The sequence below is a fragment of the Geotrypetes seraphini genome, chromosome 18 (genome assembly GCF_902459505.1).
Source record: "Geotrypetes seraphini chromosome 18, aGeoSer1.1, whole genome shotgun sequence".
In the NCBI taxonomy this organism is placed as follows: Eukaryota; Metazoa; Chordata; class Amphibia; order Gymnophiona; family Dermophiidae; genus Geotrypetes; species Geotrypetes seraphini.
Window position 1 is genome coordinate 8,885,007 of NC_047101.1, and position 20,072 is coordinate 8,905,078.

At 42.9% G+C, this 20,072-nt stretch overlaps 2 protein-coding genes and 2 long non-coding RNA genes across 6 annotated transcripts in view; 3 read left to right on the forward strand and 1 right to left on the reverse strand.

The window, feature by feature from the left end:
* LOC117351590 overlaps window positions 1-10,772 on the forward strand; it is a 105,639-nt gene extending 94,867 nt beyond the window's left edge. Inside the window, exon 3 of the long non-coding RNA XR_004537482.1 lies at window positions 9,592-10,772. This is a non-coding gene — a long non-coding RNA (uncharacterized LOC117351590). The remainder of the gene's footprint in view (window positions 1-9,591) is intronic.
* IRF1 (interferon regulatory factor 1) lies at window positions 896-16,367 on the reverse strand. Of its 3 annotated transcripts, none has more exons than XM_033927081.1 (10): window positions 16,240-16,367; window positions 13,050-13,140; window positions 12,239-12,338; window positions 8,143-8,319; window positions 7,036-7,085; window positions 6,792-6,930; window positions 6,429-6,560; window positions 4,867-4,913; window positions 3,185-3,308; window positions 896-1,486 (listed from the first exon to the last, which is right to left on the reverse strand). In XM_033927081.1, the coding sequence occupies exons 2-10, from the start codon at window positions 13,134-13,136 to the stop codon at window positions 1,362-1,364; spliced, it is 981 nt and encodes a 326-aa protein (XP_033782972.1). In that variant the 5' UTR covers window positions 13,137-13,140; window positions 16,240-16,367; the 3' UTR covers window positions 896-1,361. The 3 variants fall into 3 exon arrangements, with proteins under 3 accessions (XP_033782972.1, XP_033782971.1, XP_033782973.1); XM_033927080.1 differs by lacking the exon at window positions 16,240-16,367 and adding an exon at window positions 14,519-14,559; XM_033927082.1 differs by lacking the exon at window positions 16,240-16,367 and adding an exon at window positions 13,378-14,370.
* On the forward strand, window positions 4,684-6,590 carry LOC117351591. The gene is made up of 2 exons (XR_004537483.1): window positions 4,684-4,961; window positions 5,014-6,590. It is a non-coding gene; the product is annotated as an uncharacterized LOC117351591 (long non-coding RNA).
* A 150-nt stretch (window positions 16,368-16,517) lies between the features above and the next one.
* DND1 (DND microRNA-mediated repression inhibitor 1) overlaps window positions 16,518-20,072 on the forward strand; it is a 38,286-nt gene continuing 34,731 nt past the window's right edge. The window contains exon 1 of the mRNA XM_033927078.1: window positions 16,518-16,646. The gene's annotated coding sequence lies outside the window, so the exon portion shown is untranslated. The remainder of the gene's footprint in view (window positions 16,647-20,072) is intronic.

Sequence of the window (20,072 nt, forward strand, 5' to 3'; positions counted from 1 at the left end):
ATGTTCTGATTCCCTCTTGACTGTGTTTTCTTGATGGCCAGTGGGGACAGGAACAATTCCTAATTACTTTTGAGTGCCCAAATGTTACCACTAGCAGTCAAACTGCCCAATAAGGGAGCTCATTTACCAAGGCCTTTTTCTTCTTTTTGTGTCACTTAAAATACACATTACCAAGTAAAAACATCTTTCAACTATCATGTAAGGGTTTCAGCCATGACTGTTTCTTGAAATTTGTTGCCAGAGAATGTGGTAAAAGCAGTTAGCTTAGCAGGGTTTAAAAAAAAAAAAAACCCTCCAACACAGTTTGACTGAATTCCTCAAGTCCATAAGCCATTATTAAATAATGGGCTTGTGGAAATCCATTGCTTATTCCTAAGATAAGCTGCATAAAATCTTGTTTTACTCTTTGGGAGCTTGCCAAGTACTTGTGACCTGGATTGGCCCCTGTTGGAAACTGGATACTAGGCTTGATGGACCTGTGGAATCTCCCTGTATGACCAGACTTAAGTTTCTTAAGTGACAAAGTCAATGAAACTGAATTAAGGAATACCCAATTCTCAAATTAAAAAAAAGCAGCCTTTTCAACTTAACAGTTTATTTTTTATATCAAAACAAAAACTTTTAAACATTTAAAACTTCAGAAAATATATACAAAGAACACACATGACATTTACTGGTATTGTACAGATTAGAAAGAAGCAAAGTCCTGCTTGCCAGCAATTTAAACTGAATGTGGGGCCTGCTACCTTTGACTACACATTTGTACATGATACTGTAAGATAGCAGATTATAAAGTTGGAGCTATTGCTGAGAAAATGCATGCCAGCAAGAGCAACAGTCTCACATGGCAAAACAGATCAGTAACCCTCTAATGAGGTTAATGCTCTCAAACATGTTTATTTTTTTTAAAAACCCAACATTTTAAAAGGTGCATTTTTTTTTTTAATCTCTACTGTACTCCTTAAAAGCACATTCTACTCCAAGCACATTTGTTTAGTTGAGGGCTCAGTGATTATTTTTTTTCACATTCACCACAGTGCAAAAACCAAAAACAGGGTAGGTGATGCCCGATTTCAGTCACTATAGGTCATCAACATCAGCCGCAACTCGTAAGAGTCCGTTTAGATGTTACGGAAGCATGGAAAAGAACCTCACGTCAGCCAGACAATCTTGAGGCTGGGATGCTGGCTCTGACCACTACTCCCCTGTAGTGAAGTTCTCTTCTTATCCGAGTGTGTGAAACAAGAGGCAGGAGGTCATTCAGTCTCTCTATTGCTCCAAAGTCAGAAGCAACCACCGGCCACATCCTCTTCTGCTTCCACAAAAGACCAGAGGAAATCCTCCAGCTCAGTCTCGCTGTGTTAGTGTGTGCAGGAGATAGCCGATAAACTGGAAGGACGAATGGGTGCAATAATAGGATCCAGCCAGCTAATGAGGTCTAAACCGGTTTTCATATCTGCACTAAGTCGGAGTTCAATTTCTCCCCCTGGGGAAAAAAAACCCAGCATTGGTTAATTAGGATGTGCATAAGAAAACATTGCATGCTTCCTCAAATTTAAAATCGGTTTTCACATTTAAGGGAATCGACTAAAATTGTTAAGACATGCAGACGGAAAAGTTGAAACTTTCTGTTGCTCCCTCTCTCTCCCTTTATAAGAACATAAGCAATGCCTCCGCTGGGTCAGACCCGAGGTCCATCGTGCCCAGCAGTCCGCTCACGCGGTGGCCCAACAGGTCCAGGACCTGTGCCGTAATCCTCTATCTCTACCCCTCTATCCCCTTTTCCAGCAGGAAATTGTCCAATCCTTTCTTGAACCCCAGTACCGTACTCTGCCCTATTATGCTCTCTGGAAGCGCATTGGCTAAGGCTCTTAACATTTGCATCTCCTCTTCCTATAGGCTAAGGCTCTTTGCACCTGCATTGTGATGTCATAGAGCTTTATGGTTATAGAAACCTAGAAACATGATGGCAGATAAAGGCCAAATGGCCCATCCAGAGCATCCACTATCTCCTCCTCTTCCTATTGGCTAAGGCTCTTAACATTTGCATCTCCTCTTCCTATAGGCTAAGGCTCTTTGCACCTGCATTGTGATGTCACAGAACTTTAGTAACATAGAAACATGATGGCAGATAAAGGCCAAATGGCCCATCCAGAGCATCCACTATCTCCTCCTCTTCCTATTGGCTAAGGCTCTTAACATTTGCATCTCCTCTTCCTATAGGCTAAGGCTCTTTGCACCTGCATTGTGATGTCACAGAACTTTAGCAACATAGAAACATGATGGCAGATAAAGGCTAAATGGCCCATCCAGACCATCCACTATCTCCTCCTCTCCCATAAGAACATAAGCAATGCCTCCGCTGGGTCAGACCTGAGGTCCATTGTGCCCAGCAGTCCGCTCACGCGGCGGTCCAACAGGTCCAGGACCTGTGCAGTCATCCTCTATCTATACCCCTCTATCCCCTTTTCCAGTAGGAATTTGCCCAATCCTTTCTTAAACCCCAGTACCGTACTCTGCCCTATTATGCCCTCTGGAAGCGCATTCCAGGTGTCCACCACACGTTGGGTAAAGAAGAACTTCCTAGCATTCGTTTTGAATCTGTCCCCTTTCAACTTTTCCGAATGCCCTCTTGTTCTTTTATTTTTTTGGAAGTTTGAAGAATCTGTCCCTCTCTACTCTCAAAAAATAAAACAACAAGAGGGCATTCGGAAAAGTTGAAAGGGGACAGATTCAAAACGAATGCTAGCAAATTCTTCTTTACCCAACGTGTGGTGGACACCTGGAATGCGCTTCCAGAGGGCGTAATAGGGCAGAGTTCCAATGTTTGTACATGCACGAAATTTTAGTAGCTGAAAATGGGAATATCTACCATGATTTCTAGGGCACAAAGACAGTTGCAATTCCAACAAGGTTAGCCTGCAGGTGCAGTGGTCAGAGCAGAGAAATAAGAGCCAGGAGAACGCTTGGGGCTAACAAACTTGATGCCCCGTCCATCTGCTGGATGACCGCAGACAAGTCCCCTTCGCGTTGGACAGTGAGGACCAGCCTTCTTGTCTTTCGATATGGTCACTTCAACCAGGTTCTAAATGTTGATAACCAGCCTTTCCAACCCAGGTCAAGCTACGATGCCATTAACGCAAATCCTACATTATGATGATACATTAAAAAGAACAAACAGTACCTGCCATTTTCTCCGATTCTGCAGGCTGATCTTGAACATTAGGGTCATAGAAACCAACTTCATTGATGAAAAAGCCTTTCCCATCTATGCTCATCTGATACCAGTCTGAAGGCTGTTCTAAGAGCTGTGTGGAGGAGGAAAAACACCTCTTTGTAACACCTCCTTATTCTCTTCAACACATCAATAATGCCGAAAAGTAGAAGGGCACTGATAAACTTGGATTTTTTTTTCAGCTTTAAAAAAAATTACTCAACGCGGCAGATTCCAAGCTCAATATATTCTTGGTAAAGTGGGGATTTTCCTGCTACAGAAGGTGCAAGATTCCAAGTCTGTGCCCAAAGCAATGGAGGGTGAAGCAACTTGTCCAGGGTCACAGACAGCATCCATGGCAGGGGTGTCAAAGTCCCTCCTCGAGGGCCGCAATCCAGTCGGGTTTTCAGGATTCCCTCAATGAATATGCATGAGATCTATTAGCATACAATGAAAGCAGTGCATGCAAATAGATCTCGTGCATATTCAGTGGGGAAATCCTGAAAATCCGACTGGATTGTGGCCCTCGAGGAAGGGACTTTGACACCCCTGATCTATGGGATTTGAATCCTGGATTCCCTAGCTCTCATCCCGCTGCTCTAACCACCAGGTTTACTCCTCCCAGCCCAATCCGCAACATGTCCCACAATTCCATGCACACTAATGGTACATAGATGATTAGTTTCAACTTTTACTGCAAAATGGAAAGCACTTTCATTCAGTATGCCCTGCTTTATAAGAGGAGCAAAGGAAGTCTCAAATGGACACCCAGATCAAAAGTAGAGATTATGGGGGGGGGGGGGGGGGGGGAAAATCTGAATTTAAAACAACCAGCGATGTCACACTGGGTACAAAATTATCCCAGAGAACACTATCGCATACACTGTACTGTAAGACTATTCCTAAATTTAAAAAAAAAAAAAAAAGTGTAGAATCACAGGCTGTTTTGTATTTAAAATTTCCTACCCTCAGTTTTTGAGCTAGATCTGTGCCACTGCTAATCATAAGGACATAACAGCTGGCCTACTGCCTCATACATTGGGTCCCTCAAACCCAATATCTTATTTCCAACTGTGACTGGTCCAGAAGTACCTGGCAGAGTCCCAAGGCATAGCAAGATTCCCTGCTACCAACCACAAGGATTCTGCATGGATGGAGTCCAAGACCCTGAGCAGCTTTTTCCCCCAGTAATTTTGACATTGGGAACAAAGGTGTTTTCAGGGTGGCATGTCAAAAAGCACACAGAATGAATGCGCACCGCCAGTTCCACCGCTTTTACACCTTACCATTCCCCCACTACACTTATAACAGCTCGCGCTCCTGCTTGGGGGGAAACACCCACTCCCCCCCCCCCCCCCACTACACTGAAAACTCACAAACAGTGAGAGAGCAGAAGTTTTCAGTGTACTGGAGATTAGTTCCCCCTTGCACGATCAGTTAAAAGTGTACCGGGAGGGTTCTGCCCCCCCTCATAACGCTAACGGTAAGGCGTAAAAGCGGCAGAATTGGTGGCACGCATTCGTCCTGCGCACAGGTGTCGGCATGCCAATATCCTGCACACTTTCGCCGGTGTACCGTTTTCAGTGCATTACATTGGCCCCTTCAGTACTGCTTTCTTAAAAAAAAAAAAAAATTTGTATTGAATAACTTACCTTTTCAAGGTCTTCTGTTAGACATTTTTCACCCTCTTCCTCTGTGCCTGCAAGATAAAAGCGACAGGTCAACTGAGAGAATCGCAGAAGAACAGGTAAGTAGAAAACAAATAAACAAAACACATGGCCTTGTGTAAGCAGAAACAGGTAAGCAGAAAACAAATAAACAAAACGCATGGCCTTGTGTTTTCCATTTGCTAATTAGAGATGGTGCCACCCTTCGTTATAACAAAAGGCCATGTTTATTTGTTAAGCAAAAAGGATGCTGCTTCTAGAAACTTCTCAGAGGATGTTATGTAATCAAACAATCTCAAATAATAAAAATTCATGCATAGTTCCACCTTATTTTTGTGGTAAAGGAGGGACCCAAAAACACACTGCTGTTTCACAACAGGAACAGATGAGCGGAAGTAAATTTTGGGGATAACACACACCCTCCCAGGTCTTTAAAAGCAATTAGAGAATGACACGGGGACAAATTTTTCCCCATCCTCCTGGGAAACTCATTTTCCTGTCCTAGCGAGTTCTCTTCCTGTCTGTACCCCATTCCCACAAGCTCTGTTCTCATTTGCCCAATCATAAGTGTTCAAGGCTTGTGCGGTTAAGGGAGAGCTTACAGGAATGGGACAGGGACAAATCTGTCCCCGTGTCATTCTCTAAAATTAACCCTGCTTTTAAATATGGTATCGTTTGTTGTGAAGATACATTTTTATTTTATGAAACCCTATGATTTGCGTGTTCCTGTAAGCCATACTGGGACACAGTGCTAGGGCTCAGTGGTTTAACAGGTTGAGAGAACGAATGAGCTGCTTCCAGCCCTTCAGTTTTATAGGTCTGCTACTGAACCCCAGTGAAGACGGACAGCAGTTTACCTCGGGTTAGGGCGGATTCATCGCGGCCAGTTCAGCGCTGAATCGTCTCACGAAACGTGCCGCAATGGACATCCTCCCCACCAAATAGGCCATTTCCCCCCCTCTCCTCTTAGAATGGGTTGAATCATTTGGGGGACCGATGCCCCTCCAGAATTCTTTCCTACCCTGGATCGCATGACTCATCCCATTCCGCACGTCAGTTTCATCGTGCGGAGGGCTGCCAAATTGCACCTCAGCAAGCCAGAGCAGGCAGAGGCTGTGAGAAAGTGATGGCGGCAGCGGGTTAGAGGTCTCTGGGTTCGCACACTAGTGGGTCTTAACCACTGCAGTCAAGCAGCATGAGGAGCGCCTAAGCCCAGCTGGGGTCTTTCCTTATTCCATGCAGTACCAGTGGAATGGGATGATTCAGCACGGCTGTGATGAATCGTCACATTCCTGTTTACCTTTGCAAGCAGTGTTTAATTACTGCAGAAGATTAGATAGAGAAGGGGCCTTATTTTAATATCAGTCTTAGGAGAGAGAAATCTTTATGGAAATTAGCAACTAAACACACAAAAATAAAAGTCTGGTTAATGGGAAGCTCAGTGCTATCAACTGGAAAATGCTAAAGCCCAACACAGGGGAGCCTAAATGAAGCTGGGAGGTTAAAAGCATCCAAGGAAAAAAAAAAAATTCAAATCAAATACAAACCATTGGAAGAGGGCGGCAAGGGCGAGACTTGAAATGGGTACAAGTCATTCGTGCTGTCTACAGACATTTCTGAAGTTTCCTGCCACTGCGTACCCTGCAGAACCTCAGTACTCATTCTGCATTCTGCAATATCTAAATCAAAAGACAGAAATAAAAAAAAAAGCCATTTAGCATTTGCTGAACAGAAAACAAAAAAGTATCTAATTTTAAAATAAGTTAGCCGAGTAATAAACAACCTCTTAATATGCATAATTAAATGGTAGCTAAAATAATTAACTGTAGCGCTTTGGGGAGTTCAAAGTGGCGGCTGTGACTTTCTGTGGCTCATCAGAAACTGCAAGCGTTTCCCCAAAGTGCTCTCACCTAAGGTGGCATCTGTACTTCCAATTTCCATATTCTGAACTGAACCACCTTGAATCGTGTAGCCACTGTGGTCATTTGGCACACAAGAGCTGTATCTGGTTTCCACTATGTCCTCCAAGCCCAAGGAATCGTCAGTTGACTGTAAAGACAAACCCAGCCATTGAAGAAGAAGAAAAAAAAAATGGTTGTATGCACAGAAATCTTGAATTATAAACTGTGTCATATTTGTAGATTTGCAGCTTACCTTTCTGCTGTTCCTGCTTTTAGACCCTTTAAGTGACTTTGATTTCCTCTCTGTGGAATAAAGAGCAAAATTAAAGGAACGTGAAAACTACACAAAACTCCCAAAGATTTGGAAATAGCAAGAGTGTTCTTTTAAAATGAATTTATTCAGAAGTAAAATGAGAAAAAAAGACAAGACTTCTTATTAAAGGGGCAATAAGTTGATTTATGTGGCTACATTTGTGTATGTATTTATATAATAATAATAATAACTTTATTCTTGTATACCGCATTACCATGGAAGTTCTATGCAGTTTTATGCATTTAGGCTGATTCTTGCTCCACACCTCCCCTCCTCTATGTGTTAAAGTATCCAAAGTGCACACTTCTTCCCACCCAAAATAATGGGTAAAATGCAGATGCAATTGCTGGAGATTGTATAATTTCCATGCTAACGTTTCCTTCAGATTTCTTTTTCCCTATCCCCTTACATATTGGTTTTTCCTTAAGCATCTCCCTGTCTGTCCTATTATAAAATGTATTTCTTCCCTCTCCCCCATTGGATCATGTATATTGTGAAGTCCTTGTGAGTTTTCATGTAGCTTGGTTAAATCCTTTTATACTATGTACATCGCTTAGAAATTGGATAGGCGATTTATCAAATTGTAATAAAAAGTTGAAACTTGATTTCCTGTGTTCACTTTTGCAACTGTTCGGATCCTCCAAATTTTCAAAGGGAAAACTCCACTAGCAACCTCTCTGAAAATGTGCTTGTGGTCCTAGAGGTCTCTAAGCTCCATATTTTGGGGTCACTGACCTTTGAAGAATTGCAAATTAAATAGGAGAACTTTACCAATTTTGTTCACTTTGATAGTTGACTGTTTTTATTATTATATATGTTTTATTGTGAGCTGCTTAGGTTTTTAAGTGGATTATAAATAAATAGAATATGACACTTCTTTTGTTTTACTGGATGCATGCAATTTGGGTTCTAATTCTGGATGTAACCCATGTGTAGCTCTAACAGGTTTTAGCAACAGATGTGAGAAGTCTTTATAAAAAAAACAAACAAACTTTGAACTGTTCAGATGTTGCATGCCAAATCTGCAGAGCAAAGCTGCGTAAATACCTCTTCTCTCCACCTTCGGTGTGTTTGGTAGCATTCGGTAGACTCGGACGGCACAGGAGCCTTTATTAATGCTTTTGTCCTTCACTTCTTCAATGTCTGGCAAAGAGTTCATGGCACAACGGAAATTTGCCTTCCAGGTCTTAGGATCTGGTTCTTTCTCACCCAATTTGTATCGCCCTAGAAAAAAAAAAAAAAAACGCATAAAAAGTCAACCACTCTGCTGGGACACCACTTGAAACAAAACAGCTTGGCTAAGTTGCAGCTTTTAGTGTAAGTTTGTTTTGTTGGGTTTTTTTTTTTTTTTTTAGTAAAATTAAACTCTCATCCAGTACTGGCAGAAGTTAAGTCGGAGGAATCACCTCCGACGTCGGTCGAACAGCGGGCTGAAAAATAGAGAATGACACTGGGACAAAAGTTTTCCCTATCCCCCCCCCCCGCAGGAACTGAATTTCCCCATCCCCCGTCCCTGTGAGTTTTGTTGCTGTCCCTGCCCCACTTCTGTAAGTTCTGCCTTAACCACACAAGCCTCGAACACTTCTGATTTTAAAGCGGTTGAGGCTTGTGCAGATGAGGACGGAGCTTGCAGGAAGGGGGCAGAGACAGGAAAAGAACGAGTTCCCATGGGGTTAGGGAAACATTTGTCCCCACGTTAGTCTCTGCTTGCGAGATCAGTATAGAAATTTGAATAAAATAGTGTGTAACGTTCCAGAGCTGGTACTGTGACATCATAATGCCTCATTCCACCAATGCCTAAGAGCCATCAGTGATGTCACAAGGGCTGGATTGTCCTTTACTTGGCTCACTTTTACTACATTATGATTTCTAGAGTGGGGCAGTTTAGAGATTGGCATGGGAACAAATTTGTCCCCATCCCTACAGGGACTCAATTTTCTGCCCTGTCCCCACCCCCATTTCTGTAAGCTCTGCCTTAACTGCAAAAGCCTCAAAATACTTATGATTTTAAAGTGTTTGAGGCTTGTGCAGGTGAGGAAAAGAACTCTCTGGGATGGGACAAGAGTTCCTGCGAGGACGGAATGTCTCCGTGTCATTCTCTAAATTGGACCACTCACTGCTTCCTCAGTAACTGAAATCCGCTTACTGCTAATACAATAGAATACACGACCTACAACAGAACAGATTGGGCCCACTCGCAGTAGTTGCTATATTAATATATGCAATTACCGTGCATTAAAATTTGTTGTATTGTAACCGTGATTAACTTGGGAGTCCTTTTTTTTTTTTTTTACTAAACTGTGCTAGATTTTGCGATTACTGCAGCCTGACACAGCAAAGTGAAATATGTTAATAAACTAAAACAGATCATGATGGCAAAAGAAAGAGAAATGATAAAACACCAAAACCTTGAATGGGATCATTACAGACACCCATTGGGATGACTATGCTATTATTACAGTCTTTTTCTGACTTTTATCTTTGTTTACCTGACAGGGAACCAGAGAACTAAAAATGCTCTTAAATGAAACTAAAATTCTGACCTTAAAAGCAACGCTGTCCAGCTCAAAAACGGAAGGATGATAAAAATCTTACTGTTCTTAAAAGGAATAAAAGCATTTGCTGGTAGGCCTATGAGAACTAGCCAAGCCTTCAAAGATATCCATCAGAAGACTCTCTGGCCACGTGGATGTTCTTGGAAAAAGAATTCCATGAACTAGTATCAGACGCCAAAGAAAGCTCTTGCCCTGGTCAGATCCAGGTCCTCGTGTACAGACTGGAGGACAAGCCTCAGAACACACGCTTACAAAACCAGAAAGGATGCATGGGGAAGTCTGGTAGAATGGTTTTCAGCTTCGGGTCAGAAAGGAACATGTTTCAGCTGTGGAATATATGTTTACAGGGTTTTCAAACTCCCTTTAAATGTCTTGCAGCTACTGCTTTTTTTTTTTGTGAGAAATCGCCAAAGAGCAAGTAGGGTCAAATAAAGTCCATCTGATCCTGCCAAGGCTTAAACTCGCTTACAGATTACCCTAACACAAGCACATTTCCTGTGGCCAGAATCTGTACAGAGCTGACAGTTCCTGCAGCTCGACTCCTTCATAGAATGTGCTTGAACTCAGTCACTGATCGCCGAAAGCATCACCTTTCAGCAAGAACTTAAGACTGCTGCAATAAACCCTCCGGCTTTCTAAAATCCTCACACTTAGGACTAAGCCAGGGGTAGGGAACTCTGGTCCTCGAGAGCCGTATTCCAGTCGGGTTCTCAGGATTTCCCCAATGAATATGCATGAGATCTATTTGCATGCACTGCTTTCAATGCATATTCATTGGGGAAATCCTGAAAACCTGACTGGAATATGGCTCTCGAGGACCGGAGTTCCCTACCCCTGGACTAAGTAGTACTTTACTGTTCATTTATGCTTTTCTTACCCAACCAAATGATAAAGCAATTTAAGAGTTATTATTATTTAAGAGTTATTAATGGCCTTTTGACGTACTCTCACTGTACATGCTGCCCAGTAACGTGTCAGTTTTCAGCTACGTGTGCGTGCTTGACCTAGACCAGGAGTAGGGAACTCCAGTCCTCGAGTGCTGTATTCCAGTCGGGTTTTCAGGATTTCCCCAATGAATATGCATTGACAGCAGTGCATGCAAATAGATCTCATGCATATTCATTGCGGAAATCCTGAAAACCCAACTGGAATACGGCTCTCGAGGACCGGACTTCCCTACCCCTGACCTAGATGGTCCAATTTTCGCAAATTTTTCAGCAGAACCTTGGTGGATAGATTTGCGGATTAAAAAAAAAAAAATCCCCAATTCTCACTGCTCACTGCTGTGTTTCTAGGCTCTTAACTTTTGCCCTCCTCCACGGTCCACCACAGTTATACTAGGTGGCTATGGTTCACTACCCGAACAAACGTAGGGCTCAATAATCCAAGCAATTTAACAGGGCATTAGAGCTCCTGCCTGGTTAAATCATTGCTCAAGGTCCTGCATGCTGATAATTCAGCTAATATTGGTTTTGACCACTATAGCAGAACTTCCCAATCAGTAGCAACATCCCCCATGCTAATTAGCCACTAGTTTGAATATTGGCCCAGCATCGAATAGCCAGGCTTAATTCAGCCTGTGACTTAACCCTTTCAGGACCAAGGGACATATTTGTCCCATAACTTTAAAATCCTATCAATTTTGATTGGGATAGTCTACAGTTCTAAATTTGATATGTACGGATTCCATATGATACTGCCTTTATGTAAACAAACTGGTTCCGACATTCATTCATTAGCGTCGTTGCCAGATTGACGAGAAGATTCACTTGCCACACTGTCCATAAGCCAGAAGTGTGATTTTTTAAATAAAAATAATGATATTTCACAAAAAAAATCAATTTTTTGGCATCTGCAAGCCCTTTTTACCATAAAAATGTCGTCAAAACCACAAAAATTGGCCTACGATCCTTATGGTCCTGAAAGGGTTAAAAACCAATAACTACCTCTCTATATAATACGTAAACCATTTGATTGTAACCACAGAAAGGCAGTACAGTGAAACCTTGGTTTGCGAGCATAATTCGTTCCAGAAGCATGCTCGTAGTTCAAAGCGCTCGTATATCAAAGCGAATTTCCCCATACGAAATAATGGAAACTTATTCGTTCCACAACCCAAAATCTTTAAGAGAAAATACTGTATGTACATGAGCTATGGGTAAATTGGGTGCGACACTTCCGTTACTTTCAGCCACGCTCGGCGTAAGGCGCGCGTATGCAGTGCCTGCTTGAACTGTGGGTAAATCGGGCGCGATGCTTTTATTACGTTCGGCTGTGCTCACGTTCTGATGACGTGACGCTCGTTTATCGAGTTAAAATTTAATAAAATGTTTTGCTCGTCTTGTGAAACACGTTACTCGCTGTACTGTATATCAAATCCCATCCCCTTTCTCTTTAAAAACCACCAGGGATGACTATCCGTTGAATAACAAGGTCCACGTAGCTCCCAAATTCTCAACATCAGGCAGGTAGATTGTTCAAAATAAGGGCAGGGGATCAATTTTACACAGCCTTTTCCTACTCTTGGGTTTCTAGTCACATACTGTAAACATTCACCACTGGGAATTTTTTAAAAAATGGATACGCACCAGTGTGAATGGCCCAGCTACGGAAGAGACAAGCATCCGTTTCCATGTCCCAGCCGTGCCTGGCTGCGTGCTTCCAAGGGATTTGGAAAAACTTCTGCTCCTGTGTTACAAACACAATTTATCTTTGTAGATATACAGCACAATTAAGTGTCAGGTCAAAAGCGCGCCGGGACAAAGGCGCGCCCAGACAATTGAGCGCAGCGCGCGCCGCCGCACCGCTCTACATTACTGTTTTTAGCGCTCCAACGGGGGGGCGAACCCCCCCCCCACTTAACTTAATAGACATCGCGCTGCGTTGGGGGGGGCATTGTGGGGGGTTCTAACCCCTCACATTGTACTGAAAACTTCACTTTTTCCTTGTTTTTAGGGAAAAAGTTCAGTTTACAGTAAAATGTGGAGGGTTACAACCCCCCAAACCCCCCATAACGCCGGCGCGATGTCTATTAAGTAAATTGGGGGGTTCCCCAACAAAACCCCCCGTCGGAGCCCCTAAAAACTGTAATTTAGAGCGGCGCTCAATTGTCGGCGCGCGCTTTTGTCTTTCGCGCCGTTGTCTATGAACCCTTAATTAAATCATGTAACCGGTCACTTAGTTACTTATGAGTTAGAAATCTGAAGCTGGCACTACGTCGAAGTCGGAATGTTATGCCCAGCACTAAATATATTAATTAACAATCATGTTGCCCCGTTAGAACAGTTTTTACACTGCAGCAAAATGAATCTGATGGGGCTCCATGAAATACCACAAGTAGAATCTCTCTACCTGTACAGATTAAAAGCTAAGTCCATAAGGCAGGGACCACAATCTTACCTTGTTGAGCCATTCCAGTCCTGGAATGGCATTGGAGTTTATCTGCTGTTCCAGCCAAGGCCTCATTCGCAGTCTTGTTGAAGGCATGGTGCTGTAGAGTAAGAATGCAGAAGAGAATGGTGATTGCCATGTTGGACCTTGGCTATGTGAGATAATAATAATAATAACTTTATTTTTTCTATACCGCCATAGTCTTGCAACTTCTAGGCGGTTCACAATGAAGAAAAGCTGTACAGTCAAGCGTCAACAATCAAATTGTAGGTGAAACATTTTCTACTGGACTAACTAGGAGGCAGAAATCCTTTTTTTGGTGGGAGGGGCTAAATACCTTGGTCACACCCCCAAGCTGATTGCCGACACTGGTCGAGTCCTGCCCCCAGTGGCCCATTCCATTCTGCTGCCTATAGGCTAGCAACGTATCGCTGGAGAGTGCGACAGGGCATAGTGGTTAGAACGACAGCCTCGGCCCTCTGAGGTAGTGGGTTCAAACCCACGCTGCTCTTGTGACCCTGGGCACTTAATCCTCCACTGCCCCTAGGTACATTAGAAAGATTATGAGCCCACTGGGACAGATAGGGAAAATGCTTAAAGTATCTGTTTGCAAACCACATTGAGTGTAATTGTATAGCTACAAAAAGGTGGTATACAAGTCCCAATGCCTTCCCCCCCACTTTCAAGGATAGCTCTCAAATGCTTGTCAAAAATATATTAATAATAATAGCTTTATTTATATCCCATCATACCTTTAAGAGGGGGGGAGGGTAAAAAGGTATTGCCTACAATTTGGTTTGTGAAAAGAATTAAGTTCCTGAAAACTATACAGATCTCACACAAAATATGTGACGATTCATTTGAGAGCCAGTGCTGGGTGCAGATACTGACTGGGGAGGCAGTTGTAGTCATCATGCAATAGTGATAACTAAGAGCTACATTCAGGGCTTAGAACAGCAGGGTTCTAAAAAGAGCCTCTCTGTGTGGCCCCTGATTCAGGGCCATTCTGTAATGACCAGATGAGATACGTTGGAGGCAGAGAGGAGGTATATAAAAAAAAAGAGAAGAAACAACCCTCTAAAGGTGAAGGAAGGCCAGATAACACTCCTGGATCTCACAGAGCTGAAAGCGCAAAGGAGGAACATTTTAGTAATGGCTCATCTCACATTTCTACCTGCCTTCTTTTAAATGATCTGAAATTCCCAGTAACTAAGAATATCTGTCAGCTGGATTTTTCTGCAAAATGTGAGTTGGTCTTAAGTTAGAATTTTTATCCAAATAATTTATGTTACATAAGAGCCTTTTGAAACAAATGGACAAGAAAATGTCTGGTCTTGAAATCCCGTTTGTTTCAAGAGGCTCCTGTATAACCTAAATTATCTGGCTAAGTCTAACTTCCACCCAAGTCACATTTGCAGAAAGTCTCCAGTTGCTGGGAATTTCAGACCGTCTGATGAGCCAGTTAAACGGTATCTCACTGGATAATTTTGTCCTTTGATCCCATACAAATGGTAGCTCATCATGCAAAAGACTTCCTGGGATCACTGGAGACAGGATGCTCAGTTGCAAAGGAGGGGAAGAAAGGCCAAAAAATCAATCAGGCCACTCGCCTGCAAAAGAAAAACTGAGTTTGAGGGTCCTTTATCTGGCAAATTGAAAAACTTCAGCACACAAGAGCAGTTAATACAATCTCAAGAGCAGCAGCAGCTTTCCAAAATAAGGCGCTACATTAAAACCAACTAAGCAGCAGATTGGAGGGGGCTCCGGGCAAAGCAGTGCTCAGAATCCACCTGTCATCAATGCACCTTAGAAGAAAACCAAAGCTCCCAACTTCAAGTTCACATACTGAGCCCAGACTTTGCAAGTGACATCTACTGTACATTTCTTTCCCCTCCCCGGGGGAAGGGGGGGCTACTGCAAAACTTGAATAATGCCATCTGCCGGAGCAGCTTTTCCTATGCTTACAGTAATAATAATAACTTTATTTTTGTATAGGGCAATACCACAAAACAGTTCAGAGCGGTTTACAGGAGAAGAGACTGTACAGAGTCAGATTAACCAGGGTAAAGTAACCAGTAACAGTAACAATTAAAATTAAAAAGTAAGATAGGTACTTAGAAATTCCCTTACTGTCCCAATCTAACTAAAGTACACTTACTGGGTTTAAACTAATAAATCAAGCAAGCGAGCTTTTGATCCTAGGAGCTGTTAACTGCCAAAAGTGATGCACACACTGTATTTTTTTTTTTTTTTTGCACCTCTTCACTTCCTTCTCGCTCTGCAAACAATATCTCCCTTTGTAACCACAAAGAGAAATAAGAGCCTTACTCTAAGTGAGAGGGGTCAAAATGACTTGAAACTCCAAAACCCAGCCCAGCTCTCTATTCTCCAGAACTGAACCCCTTATGCCAAGTGTTTGTTTGGATGTTACATCAGTAAGTGAGAACTGGTGAGTTCACCAGGGTTCAACAGCGCTCACATCATTTTAAAACACTCTGTGGGCTAATCTAAAAATCTATAATTCATAGTGCAAATTTTTTTTTTTTTTACTTTTTCTAAATGAATGCAAAAATTGTTATCAATCGCCCAAAACCCTGGTGCCTATATAATGTGAAGAATTAAATAAATCAACAATGCTTTTAAATGACATTGGTGCAAAGCTCCTGAGAAGTATAAAGCCTGGGGAATTTTAAAACCCTTAATAAAATAGCTGAAAAACAGGAACTTATCTGCAAACCACAGTTTTGTTTTTTTCATGGGGGGGGGGGATGCCAGCTGATTGCCCTACAGAGCCCCGTTTCATGTCCTTCGTCAGGGGCATCTCCCAAAGCAGTAGGGACCAAAAGCTCACCCCCTTATGCCAAACACTTGGCATAAGGGGTTCAGTTAGCCCGAAACCCTTCAGGTGCCTGGAGAATAGAGAGCTGGGCTGCTTTGGTATGTTCAAGCCAAAACAAACATAGTCCGCCTCTCCCTTAAAAAAATCCCCCGTTAATACGGCTTAGGATCCACACCTTCACCGAGAAGCCCCCCCCCCCTAGCCCCCGTTACAGCGCTCAGCGGATCAGCCATGCAACTTCCGAAGCATGCACATGCAGCAGCCGATCCAGATGCAACTCTCCTCCTTCGCTACTGCAGCAAAAGCTAAGCATGGCAGGGAAGATCCTCTGCAAACAGAGAAGAGCCCGTGATGGCCAACCTCAAAGCGATGGATCCGTGGAGGAACGATGCCACTGGAGCCGAAGCGCCTCCAAAAACACGAGCTCTGCAGCCGGCTGCACTGCCAATGCCCCCTGTGCGCGCGCCAGCGCCTATTAAAAAGCGGCGGGCGGGATTTCCCGGGGAGCACGAGGCGCGCCAGCCCCAATGAGCGCGCGCCGCCCTCCGGTTGGCTGAGCGCGGTCAGGTGGTTTCGGGGAAATCAGGCTGTTGCAGAGCTAGAGGAGATGGGAAAGTCCGGCGGCCCCGCCCCTTGGCCTCGCGGGAGACAAACGGCTGCAAATGCCCGGAAGCTGCTGTAAATGGACTAGCTGTGCAAATTGCACGCGCAAAATGTGTCCAAGCGGGGTAGGAGTGAAGAAAGCGGACTTGCTTTCAAAATAACTGGTGAGCACTTCTGATGCACTGCTTAAGGTGGTTGGTAGTACCCCAAGTGACCCCTCATTCATTTATTTAGCTCATCCTGCCAAGAGAGCCCAGAACTGGATTAATAATAATAATAATTTTATTCTTATATACCGCCATACCGAAAAAGTTCTAGGCGAGGTGAACTAATACATGGGATACAAATGAAATACAAATTAGAAGAATGGACTTAAAAACAGATAAAGGCGGAAAGCATTTACAATATAATTCATAGCAGGGAAAGAAGTAAGAAATAAAACAGAGAGCTACAACCCATAAACGTGTTATATGTTGTTATATCTTGTCTGGTTTGTTTGTAGTTTTTGTATGGTGTTTTGTGTATGCTATTCTATGAAAATTTTGTGATATTTTTGCAAATTTTAAATTAATAAATATGTACAATATTTCTAACTTTGTAAGTTGAGTACATTGCTCTGATATTATAGTATTTTTCTGTGGTATATACCCTTTAGGGATTTCTTTTTCTTATCTCAGGGAAAGAAGTAATACATAGACCAGATAAATATGTCAAGTTGAACAGAAGGAACTTGATTGAAAAAATGAAGCAGAATGCATTAAGATACCAGTTGAGTCTTTAACAATTTTCTGAAATCAAGATAGGACGAGACCTCAAACATAATTAAAGTAATACATAAACAGTATGGTCAAGACACATATGGACGAGACATATTTGGAAAGCTAGTGGTACAATGACCGAGACATAGTAGATACAGAACATATGACCAGCACAGCAGACATATATTAATTAACTATACATGCTATAGGAGAGAGAAACATCCCAGCTACACTAATCAACTATAGCAGACATAAGCAACTGAGATAATCTAATTGCTTTGGTGAGAACTTAGCACTAGGATCTAGTAAGCTGATGAGAATCTGTAAGGTTTGGAGAAATGCAAAGTAATGCATTTAGGTAATAAGAATAAGGAACACGAGTATAGAATGTCAGGCGCAACTCTGGGTAAGAGCGAACAAGAAAAGGACCTGGGTGTACTGATAGATAGGACCCTGAAGCCATCGGCACAATGCGCGGCAGCGGCAAAGAAAGCAAACAGAATGTTAGGCATGATAAAGAAAGGAATCACGAGTAGATCGAAGAAAGTCATAATGCCGCTTTATAGAGCAATGGTCAGACCACACTTGGAATACTGTGTCCAACATTGGTCTCCCAACCTAAAGAAGGATATAAAACTGCTGGAGAGGGTGCAGAGATGAGCAATGAAGCTAATAAGAGGTATGGAGAACTTGGAATATGAGGAACGACTCAAGAAACTGGGACTATTCTCCCTTGAGAAGAGGAGGCTGCGAGGGGACATGATCGAGACGTTCAAAATACTGAAAGGCATCGATAAAATAGAGCAGGAAAATAAATTATTTACATTGTCCAACGTGACACGGACAAGAGGACATGGTTTGAAGCTAAGGGGGGACAAGTCCAGGACAAATGTCAGGAAGTTCTGCTTCACGCAGTGAGTGGTGGACGCCTGGAATGGTCTCCCAAAGGAGGTTATTAAGGAATCCACTGTGCTAGGATTCAAAGGCAAATTAGATGCACATCTTACAAGAGGCATAGAGGGTTATGAGTGACTAAAACTACATCAGGTGTATACTTGACAGGGCCTCCACGTGTGCGGATCGCCGGACTCAATGGACCATGGGTCTGATCCGGAGATGGCAGTTCTTATGTTCATGGAGGTAGTTAGGGGGTGGGCCATTAGTGTGGGCAGACTAGATGGGCCGGGGCCCTTTTCTGCTGTCATGTTCTACGTTTCTATGTTACCTTCCCACCCCACCACCCAGATCCAAAGGAACCCTGACAATATTTCTTGCCTTTGAATTTGGAGCAGAAGAGAGGAAGACGATTCATGTTGCAAATGGTTTGGATGCCGAATAATTTTGCTACTTTTTCGATACACTGACTCTTCTGTATCTGTTAGGTGCAATTGACTCATGTTCGAGACTTAGCGACTTGATAAATTGCAAATCTAAAAAGAAATCCGTTTTGTGCTAATCCGGAAAGGTCCTCCAGCGCCATCCCCATGGTTGTCTTTAACGTCTCCAGCCATCTGATTGCAACGTTGCCCTCTTTGTTTGATTCCTTCAGTCTTCCCAAACTTGAGGTCCTTCTCCAGTAATCTCTTTTCTGATGGTGTGACCAAAATAAGACAGACCGTCGTAAATTCATCATTTGGGCTTCAAGTGACTGTCGATTTGATCTCTTCCGGAATTGATTTGTTAGTTCTGGCTATCCATGAAACACCTAAAATCCTTCTCCAGCACCAAAGCTCAAATGAGTCAAGCTTTCTGAAAGAAGATTGAGAAAGATTGACTCATTTGAGCTTTTCTATATCTACATGATAAAAATAAACAGAAGAGTATAGCTGTCTCTTGCCTTGTTCCTTGCATCTGGAGTTTTGTCTCTATTGTTTACCCAATCATACTCTTTATAATAAACTGTGCACTTTAAGGTATGAACACACCTTTTTATTATTATTCTTTTCAGTTTCTTTACTAGATCACACTCTTTATGCTGTATGCAAAATCATCATGCATCAATGTGATCTGATCTCACAAGGGATGACCTAGAGAATGACATAAGAACATAAGCAGTGCCTCCGCTGGGTCAGACCTAAGGTCCATCGTGCCCAGCAGTCCGCTCACGCGGCGGCCCAACAGGTCCAGGACCTGTGCAGTAATCCTCTATCTATACCCCTCTATCCCCTTTTCCAGCAGGAAATTGTCCAATTCTTTCTTAAACTCCAGTACCGTACTCTGCCCTATTACGCCCTCTGGAGCGCATTCCAGGTGTCTACCACACGTTGGGTAAAGAAGAACCTCCTAGCATTCATTTTGAATCTGTCCCCTTTCAACTTTTCCGAATGCCCTCTTGTTCTTTTATTTTTCGAAAGTTTGAAGAATCTGTCCCTCTCCACTCTCTCTATGCCCTTCATGATCTTGTAAGTCTCTATCATATCCCCTCTAAGTCTCCTCTTCTCCAGGGAAAAGAGACTCAGTTTCTCCAATCTTTCTCTCTCTCTCTCTCTCTCTCTCTCTCTCTCTCTCTCTCTATTTCTCTCTCTCTCTTTCTGTCCCTCTCTATTCTCTCTATGCCCTTCATGATCTTATAAGTCTCTATCATATCCCCTCTAAGTCTCCTCTTCTCCAGGGAAAAGAGACTCAGTTTCTCCAATCTTTCTCTCTCTCTCTCTCTCTCTCTCTCTTTCTGTCCCTCTCTACTCTCTCTATGCCCTTCATGATCTTGTAAGTCTCTATCATATCCCCTCTAAGTCTCCTCTTCTCCAGGGAAAAGAGACTCAGTTTCTCCAATCTTTCTCTATCTCTCTCTCTCTCTCTCTCTCTCTCTATTTCTCTCTCTCTCTTTCTGTC

Bases quoted from the DNA above. Each gene is read 5' to 3' on its own strand.
- IRF1 (XM_033927080.1), bottom strand. From the start codon at position 14,544: ATGGGATCAAAGGACAAAATTATCCA. The intron at 6,931-7,035 runs GTAAGCTGCAAA...TTGTCTTTACAG, and splicing joins AAAGCAGGAACAGCAGAAAG to TCAACTGACGATTCCTTGGG. The intron at 4,914-6,428 runs GTTTGTATTTGA...TTTATCTTGCAG, and splicing joins CTTGCCGCCCTCTTCCAATG to GCACAGAGGAAGAGGGTGAA.